Here is a 9,460-nt window from a genome sequence, read left to right as displayed (position 1 = left end):
TATTATTTCCAGCACAACACTATCGTGCATGATTGCCAGTTCAACCACGTTGTCCCGACGCTTTTCCAGACCATGTGATTTACGGGTTCAGGTGCCTGAATGCATGATTATTTGGACAAAAATGGGGGTCGAAACCCAATTTGGCAAAGCACTGCATGTTCCCAGCACCGAACCTTGAACCAGACTCGCAAAGGCTGCATGTCAACGGGCCGGAGCACTCATTGTGGCCCCAACAACATGTTGACTGCCAATTCAGAGAACTTGGACGACACGAGGTCGCTAATGCCCATGTCGAAGGATTGTCCGGCAGTATTGTGTATGATGCATGATCACACAATTCACTGCGCGACACGCTTGTAACTCTTCCTGAATCAGCCACCTGCATAGTGATTCATAATTTTCGTCATCACATTGTGATTACACAAGCTCTAGTGACGTGCAAAGCACCCCGCAGGCGAGAGATTCCGAGACACAGCAACCGGATTCGATGAGTCAGCATGTATCAGCAGCGATGATGAGGAGACCGAAGCGCTGAAGTTCCTCCAGCGCAGCCAGTTCGCGAAGGACATGGGCAACAGCTTCTTCAAAGCGGCAGCCTACGGCCGTGCGGCTCTGCAGTATTCCCTCGCACTGCGATTGAAACCTAAAGACGCGACGCTGTTGAGCAATCGCTCGGCGGCAAACGCAAAGCTTGGACGATGGGAGGCCGCCCTTGAGGATGCCAATTGTGCAATCTCGATCGAACCTAGCAACGCAAAGCTGTGGTGCCGCAAAGGCGCGGCTCTGGTGGGCTTGGGACAGGCCGGGGAGGGGATCAAGGCTTACAAGAAGGCTTCCGAAGTGGACCCCGGTTATGAGGGGTCCCGAACTGGGCTTCTGCTTGCAAAGCAGGCAATCAAAGATGCGCAGGCGCGGTATCAGGAGATGTGGGGATCTGCCGCGTGATGTAATTGGTTGTTTGGTTGCTGACACTTCCTTGTATTGAACAGACGATGAGTGTGAATATGCAATTTCTCAGTGCAGGAAAGTTACGGAACGCTCAGATCTGCGTTTCCACAAGGCTTCTGGGTTGACCTTTAATGCAGGAGATGCCTTGTCCTTTTGACTCCGTGCAATTTCAGTCATGCTGTTTCACCTGTTGTTGACACTAGCCTTATGGCTGACGTACGTTTGTTTTTGCATGCTGCATGTTACATGCCATGTATTTCTCTTTTTTTTTGCTCAGATGTGCAATCATAGATCTATGTGTAGTATGTCGGTCAGTCTTATCAGGGGTGCCAGTATTTGGACGAGTGACTCGGTGCCGCCATAACCCGTCCGTGAGCAGGACACGAAACGACACATACAGCCATACTCGGTCCTTCCGCACCACGGGGCCCACTCTGGTCTTGTGCTGCTGCCTGAACATCGGCAGCGAAGTGCACAGAAAGTGCCTCGACATCAAGCTCTGGCTCCCAGGCCGCAAGGCTCGATCCGAGTCACGAGAGGAATGCCGTGAGTGGATGCCCCGGGAGCTGGACCGCACCTGAAGTGTGCATGCATAAGTGCACGTTCCTTCTTCACCAACCAACATCGCTCGTTTGTGTAGTACTCCCTAGCAGACAGCATGTTGTTGCTTTGACCATGCTTGCAGTCTAGTTTGTGCCATTGCACTAGGTGTCGTGCATACAGGACCGTAGAGCGCAGCGCGGCATCGCTAAATATGTTTAACTCAATGATGTGCTTGACTTCTCAAGCGGACTTGCTCTTTTATGTGGACTGGAAATGCGCGCTGACGAAGGTGCGGAGTGACCGTATGATGTTTGCGACGAACACGGCCAGTGCAAGGAAGCAGTTGAACATGCGAACTCCTCACGTATGGTTGGTGCACATCGATACACGTTTCCTGCGATGTATTTGGCACTGAAATCAATGGCACCTTAAATGCGGCAATTCCATTGCGGGAGAAGTTCTCAAAGCATGGTGTCCCCATGCAGGAACGGACTCAAGAGCTGTTTTGGAAGTATGTTCGCGAAACTTCATCTGACGAACGGCTTCCCGTGGTTCATCTAGATAGATACACGTTCTTTTTCTATGAGGTCGCAAGTCTCGTCTTCTGCCTAACGACAGGCGAGAATCCCTCGCCGAGTTCCGCCTTGGAGTTTCTGAAAGGATTCGCTATGCTTCTCAACAGTATACTTGGCACGCTGAACGAGGAGAAGGTGTGCATCTTGTCATTCTGTCTGCTGTTCCGTGTTCTGACCCGGGCAAAACAGCATTCTTGCCCTTCACATAAATTTGATAAGACCGCAAGGAACTTCTTTTAGATAATGGCCACTTTTGATGCAAATAGATGTGCATCAACGAGCCTACAGGCGTCAAGCTGGAGGTGCGGGATGTCTATCAATGACTACCCAGACGCATGGTGACCAATGCTTGAAATGTCATGCACTGAAAGCCAGGAAGTCGCATCCTGAAGCTCATGCCTTGATCAAAAGCGCAAGGCTCTTGACATCCGCTGTCACGTTGCATAGTCTGGTACATGAGCCATTTGCATGATAGGCTCCCTCATCGACCCAGAACCCTACTGATAAGAAAAAAAATAAGTATTGCTACGCGAGAAACAAGTAACTTTCAACAGATCACGTAAGGAAGAGCCATCAGTTTGTTGCACACATATGAGCAGCTATCTCAGAGATACTCCATCAGGTACAGAAGTGTCTCGTTTTAAGCAGGCAGTTACTGAATGCTTGCTGATGTTGTCGTTGATGACAGACGCATTTTCGCGTAAACCACTATTCATTACTTATCTATGTGATTCAAATATGATGGAGCAAGCGGCAGCGTGGTCAAGGCAGGCTTGCCTATCCCGACCAGTGAAGTTCAGTAAGCTGTTCAATAAATGCTCTGCTTGATTGCTTTCGGCCTGCGCCGTCCAGTTCCTGCTCTTATGGATGTGACGCAGTGATGACGCAAGCTTGTTGTCACATTTTGGTTTGAACTGTCTCGTTTTTCTCTCTATGTAAAAACATTATGATGATGGTCCCCATTCCTTGCCTGATGGACCTCTGCACTGAGATGTAGATGAGAGCAAATCTGCACTTGGTATTGGAGGCTCTATCCGAGTGCTGTGACTACGGCGTTCCTCAAGACACCGATGTCACCAAGATTCGGGACCGTCTGCAAAGCATTGTCCTTCAGCCTAAGTTCTCTATTGGCAGTCGTACCTTGGCAGGAAAGGTCCGAGCTGGCATGTTCAGGTGAGCCAGCTCCTCTTGATCAGCACGATCGGTCAGACCAAACAGATTCCAGCCAATCTCTCCAGAGTGAGGACAATAAACTGGGCTTTCTTGCAGAGCTCTGTGTCGGTGTAGCCAAAGTTCGGGGTAGATCATTGGGCTTGCGCTGATGAGGTAGTTTTGCCTGTTGATTGGATCTTCTGATGTTGATGTATCGTTTTGCAACACTTCCGCATCCACCTTGTCAAGCCCAAGAACTACTTGGGAGTCAGTGCTACCATTACCATCACCTGAGGTAAGCGTACCATCTTCTGGTTGTGGCTATCACCGCTTGGATCAAAAACAATCCTTACATGTTTTGGGGCCAGCAGGGACCCAATCATGTCCCTCATTGCTTACTGTTGCACTCCAATGCCACTCTTCGATTCGCAGTGTCGGGAAATAGCTCAGCAAATACTTTAGCCGGGTGCGTGTCGGTTCGTCAAGAGGGATGAGATGTTGCCCGCCATCTATAGACGCAGACAGCGGTCACCTTCAGTTCTCTCACCTCACATATGGTCTGGTATCATTTCACAAGACTCCGTCACCCACCTAGACATTTTCAACTCCCAAGTACTACGTAAGAATCAGTGCTACCAATGCCATAGTGGATTCCGTAGTGTTGTAAAATGATACATCGTCGTTGCATCACATAGATCAGAGCAAGAACTACTTCTCAGGCGAAACATAACCAAATATTTGCGTTCAAAACAATTCAGCTTATTGAATGTTAGCAGTCGGGACATCATCACTACCATCACTGATTGCAAGCACCTTGCAATGCAATCTCTAAATTGGTTCAAATTGGTTCGAATTGGTGTTGAATTCAAAAGTCAATTATGCTTCGCAGGTCTGTGCTGGAGACGCAGTCCTCGGGCCAAGAGGAGGTATTTTTAGACATGGTGGAGCAGGCTTCCTGTACGGTCAATGCTCGGGAGACTTGACCGTGGCACACTGCAGCGGAACGGTGCAGATGAAGTCATACATTGAGAGCAACCTCTCGACGACGATCAAGATGTACGCTTTTTCGGCCGAGGCTATCCGTGACACACACCCGTCGGTCGTCAATAGTGCAACTGTGCTGCTCGAAGACTTCAAGCTGCATGAGGACGCCACTCTCATGGACCATGGTGCGAGTTGACACAGTTTGTGAGCCATCGTGAATGCCTTGTCGTGGACCGCTGATGCAGAGTCCCAATGGGATTCTACACAATTTGTAAGCAAGTGTGAAGGGCATGTTCAGTGCCGGTAATGCTAGTCCTCACTGCCCAGTTTGTGATTCCCACATACTACCTGGAGTGGCCAATGCCCATGCAAATACGGTAGTGTTGCATCAGGCACATCGTCATGAGTTGTGTTGGTCTGACTCATGTGCAGCCCACACATGCTGCGATCTGTAGGCTCTGGGTCTCTTGATGAATGGTGATTATACACATTTCCCTTCGCAGCTTTGGTGATACAAAATGCACCTTGGGCAGGCTCGGCAGATAGCCGTTCATGAGGCGCTCGCAACAGCGAAACGGCGTAGAATGCTAAACGCCGCCATCCCTCAGCAGGTGCCTGAAGTTTGGGCCATCAGGACATCTCTAATGGTCGTAGGGTGTGCGTGAGCCGTAGCGTGTATTTGCATGAAAATAAGTGATGTGCTTTGATTTCGACCACCTGCAATGATACGGCTTAAGAAGGATATTCGACGGGGTGATGCTGGCATGTAGTGGACGACAAGGGCTACGCCCAGATCACTGTGCCCTCGACAAAGGGTGAGCGGGTGATCATGACCTACTCCCTCGACCTGCTCAAGTCCCGGCCCGAGATCCCCCTCACAGCAAATGTTCGGATAGACCGCGACCCGGAGGGCTACGACAAGAAAGCCCTCGTCACCGTTCAAGTGCACTGCAATGTCTCTGAGCGATATGGCGCCCAGACAATCAAGGTGCAGGTGAGTCAGACTCCTCCTCCCCCCCCCTCCCCGTGCCTGCTAGGGCGGTGCAAAAGCGTAGATGGCTGGCCATTTGTTGGATCAGCACCTACACAATTAGAATAAAGAACTTCAGCCTTTCTGTTACCAGACATACGGTTTTGTACAGGCTTAGTGCTTGCACACGGGGCTCTTTTCTGCTGGAAAGAGATCATGCAAGTGTCTTGGCGTTGCAGCTTTTTCCAACAATACGGCATCCACATCAGCACTGGCAACTCCATGAATTACTTCGTTCTTGCGTTCTGTAATGTGCACTCGGAGATACACAGATGTTGGGAGGATGAAGATTACAATTTGTCATAGCACTAGGCCAGCTGCCGGAGGTTCCAGTAGTGCGTACCATTGGGCCACTTCGGCAGTGAATCATCATCCGTACGATTGATTTGCCAGCACCAATTTAGTAAGAAGTACAGTTTCGTCAAAGTAAGACCTCTCAGGGTTGGCAGTTGCCTCACATTGATAGTGACGGACACAATGCTGTGGCACACCGTGGCCTGTCAAGGAGTGAAAATTGAGCACATTCAACTTGAGAGACTCAAGACTGCTGCTGTCCCATGCACGACTCGGAGAAATGCTCGAGAACAACCAGGTTCTCCTCCAATCGTCGACTAGCAACAATCAAGCGTCCTCTGCTCACGATCTATGCCATGCATCATGTTCAGACGCTTGGACACAAGGGAAGTCCAAGCGTCTACACATCGCAATCGTTGCACGAGATGTCGCATCAAGTCCAGCAATACGATGCGTGCCTCATCCTCACGACCATTGGCAGCTCCAAGTGCAAAATGATAATCCATGCCACCAAAATGAATGGAAGAAACCCACAGATTGGGATTTATTCATTAATCGTTGGGTGACATTTGCATCATCGGTTGCGATTCGACGTTCACCGCTACTAGTACTGACCTTACTTGAGGCTCGCTTCTGGGACCAGTCTGACTCACCACTGCTGCTCTGTAGTTGCCAATGCCGCGGTTCGTGACAGGCGTGTCCTGCTCGAGCGAAGGCGTCTCCAAAACTTCGAAAACGAGCCATGAGTGGGACTCTGAACAGAGCACGCTCACGTGGCGCGTCACTCCCATCAAGAGCGGCAAGCTCTCCATGCGTGACATCGCCGTTCAGGGCAAGACATCCGTCAAGTGCGCTTTTTCGAGAAACTTGCTTCTTGAAGAAAGTTTGTCACACTGTGCAAGGCAAGACATCTGTTGAGTGTGTTTCTTCTAATATCTCTGTTCTAGAAACAATGTACCGTACTGCTGCTAAATATTCAATCGAAATCGCAAAAAAATGGCCGTTTGAGAAAATTTTCATCCTAAATCTCCAGAATTTTTTTGGTCACTATCTGATTTTTGGGGCTATCATAATAAATAATCCCGATTCATTGTACCTACGGTTGAATGGTTTGCGGGATTCGGACAAGTTTTGAATATTAGCGTGATTGAATAGTTAGCGGCGATATGGTAGACGTTTGTCACGCTGTACCAGGCAAGACGTGCGTCTTCTGGAAACTCATTTCCGCAAACAATCTAGACAGTGGTCACACTGTACACGACACAATGTTACCTTGCATTCAAGGGTGTTTCTTCCATGCTTCTCCTATTTGCGTGTCCATGCTCTCAGCTGATTGACGCGCTTTGTAAAATCCTTCTTTCTCGCTCCTGTACCTGCTGGCGATGGTGAGTCAGGTGTCGCAGGTACATGCGATGACGACGGCTGGCCTGTCATGGGATGTTTGCTGGCTGGCTTGTAAGGTTGATCTTTTCTGGAACATTAAGTGTACACAGTAAAAAAATCGTATCTGGTCTGTTAGCTTTCACTACTTAGTTAAACTTGCTTTGTAGTCAGATGAAAAAGCATCGATTCTTCAACTGTTTGAGTCGCTATAGGAAAAGTGAGTCGCGCATACACCGCGCTGATATTCCCCGAGACAAGTTTTATTGCTAAGCTTCTTGGTCTGCATTTTGTATCCGTGTATAGTGCCAGCAGTATTCAGGCTGTGCACTATACCAAGACAATAGGCAATAGGCTTTGGATAGAAAAATGTAGATGGGAGGCTAGAGTGATGTGCACAACCTGTCTGCAGAATGCAATTCTATGGTCTCTTTCTTACGCAGCTGCAGACAGCCAATCTTCCTTGCTCTTTGCAGGCTGGTGGTGAAAGCAATGCTTTCAAAGCCCTTTGACACAACGTTCCAACGAAATTTGGGGCCGGTCAACCTGAGCTACACGCTGCACAATGTGGGTGTCTCTGGCATGAAAATCTGTTTCCTGGATCTGGAAGGTTGGGTGCCGAGGGTCAAGGGAGACACGGGCCCTGGCAAGTGGCTGCGGACGATCACTACTTCGAACTCCACGACATTCCGAATATAGTGTAGGGCGTGTAAGGTGAAACCTTTGAGAAACCTGTCCGTTCTCTGTAACATGATGAGTTAGTATGGCTTGGTGAGCAATGAAGATTGGTTAGAACCGCAAGCAGATGCTTCTTTTCTGTAGCATCTGCTGGACACAGTCATCTTGCCTGGCAGTTCTGGAAATCGCTCTATAGCAGTCACTCTGTACACCTGCAAGCATTGCCTATTGATGTGATGGTTTGGAAAGTTACTGGTTGTTGTGAACGTTGACGTTTTGTAGATGAGAGGCAGCTTCAGAAAGCAAGAGCAAAAGATCATGCAAGCCTCAGTCGCGAGCACATGAGCACGACGAATCGGACTTGAAGAGCCGTGATCAATCACTCCGAACCCGTTTCAAGGTGTCAATCTTGTACAGCAGTTGAGACTTGTGTGAGTACATTTTTCATGATGTGAATCAACGTCGGTACTTCAGTGCTTCCAGTACGCGCCGGCCCAGACCCCGTTTAGATGCAAGGTCTATGCCGTAACCACATACGACACCCTGAAATGGGTGTTCTAGGGACAGGTTCTTTTGATTGCTTGGATATCGCTGTGTCGGCATCGCTTGTGCAGGCGCGGAAGCCTTCTGAGAAGGTCGCGCATTTCCAAGGCTATCGTTTGGCGGGAATGCACCGAGTCATATTCTGGACTACAGAATGTCCAGAATGATCGAACAGAGACCAGCGATGAGGTCGTGAGGTCTATAATGTGCTGCAAACATTGACTTGCTGCATCCCATGCTTTGGTTTAATTGACCATCATCTTGCCTGCTATTCTCTGTGATGCCTCAGCTTATCCATTAGGGTGCAACTCGAAGCAAACCTGGTCAAGAAGCCTGAAGTTTGGAAACCACCAGCCTTGACTCAACGAGGTGTGCCGTCATGGCAAATGAGATCACCGTGAAGGTGAAGGAGGTCGGTCGCAGTGGCGCCCAACATGACATCCTCATCGACAGCGAGGCACGCATCCTGGACCATCCTGCGTGTAAAGAACGGTTCATCGAGATCAGGTTTTTGTTGTGATTTTCGGCTGCATGAGTCATGCTTGGTATCTAAAGAGCTCTGTGTGTGCAGGCCACTGTGGAGGACCTCAAACGCAAGGTAGCTGTGGAAACTCAGGTAACTGTAGAGCGTCAGAGGCTGATATTCCAAGGACGCGAGCTGCAAAGCCATTCACAGCTTTCAGTTGCAGGTGCGCAGTGATGCCCCTTGCTTGCGCCATGTAAGTACAGCTGTCCGTCGGTACGTTTCGCGCATCATAGACTCGTCCGTGCATGACCTTCGGCATGTGATGTACATTCAGTACAATGACAGTTCAATGCATCTGTAGGTGTACGGGATGGCATGGTCATCCATCTCGTTGAACGCATCATGACGAGAGGGACGCCAGGTATGGTCACCGAGCTTGTAGAGTGCGACTGCAAATCTACTCAGCACGTCCAGATTCAACACCACTGGCCTTATGTCACGCTCACTGTGGACCAATGTTTTTAGCGATTCTTGCTTGCATGTACAAATCACCACTATCTGCTTCACCTGCCACCACATGGGTCCAGCCCGTTAAGCCACTTGTCATAAACTGGTCCCTTTTTCCGCGTAGTGCGAGTCTGTAGTCATGTACGACGCACTCTGGCAGTGATTACCGTGATATCTATATTTTCATGTCCGCAACATCCCACTGCATTCTGTAGGCATCCTGTGAGCTGTTATGCCGTATACTGCCCAGGCACGAAATCGTGCACTTGGTATCTGTCAAATCCTGGCTGTGCAATTGGCTGCATGTGGACATGGCCCGCCCGTGTGCGACTGCCCCTCCCTTACTTCATCAACTCAGTT

At 49.4% G+C, this 9,460-nt stretch overlaps 1 protein-coding gene across 1 annotated transcript; it reads left to right on the top strand.

Annotated features, from left to right (window-relative positions):
• Window positions 1–1,717: 1,717 nt before the first annotated feature.
• On the top strand, window positions 1,718–4,201 carry LOC149809874 (uncharacterized). The gene is made up of 4 exons (XM_089994572.1): window positions 1,718–1,855; window positions 1,977–2,201; window positions 3,064–3,239; window positions 4,108–4,201. Exons 1-4 carry the CDS (start codon window positions 1,718–1,720, stop codon window positions 4,199–4,201), a joined length of 633 nt encoding a protein of 210 aa, XP_089850698.1.
• Window positions 4,202–9,460: the final 5,259 nt, after the last annotated feature.

This window comes from Nuphar pumila, unplaced genomic scaffold (assembly GCF_984573655.1).
Source record: "Nuphar pumila unplaced genomic scaffold, dmNupPumi1.hap1.1 HAP1_SCAFFOLD_716, whole genome shotgun sequence".
NCBI classification, from domain to species: Eukaryota; Viridiplantae; Streptophyta; class Magnoliopsida; order Nymphaeales; family Nymphaeaceae; genus Nuphar; species Nuphar pumila.
The sequence above is the reverse complement of the archived record's forward strand: the minus strand, read 5'-3'. Positions and strand labels throughout refer to the sequence as shown.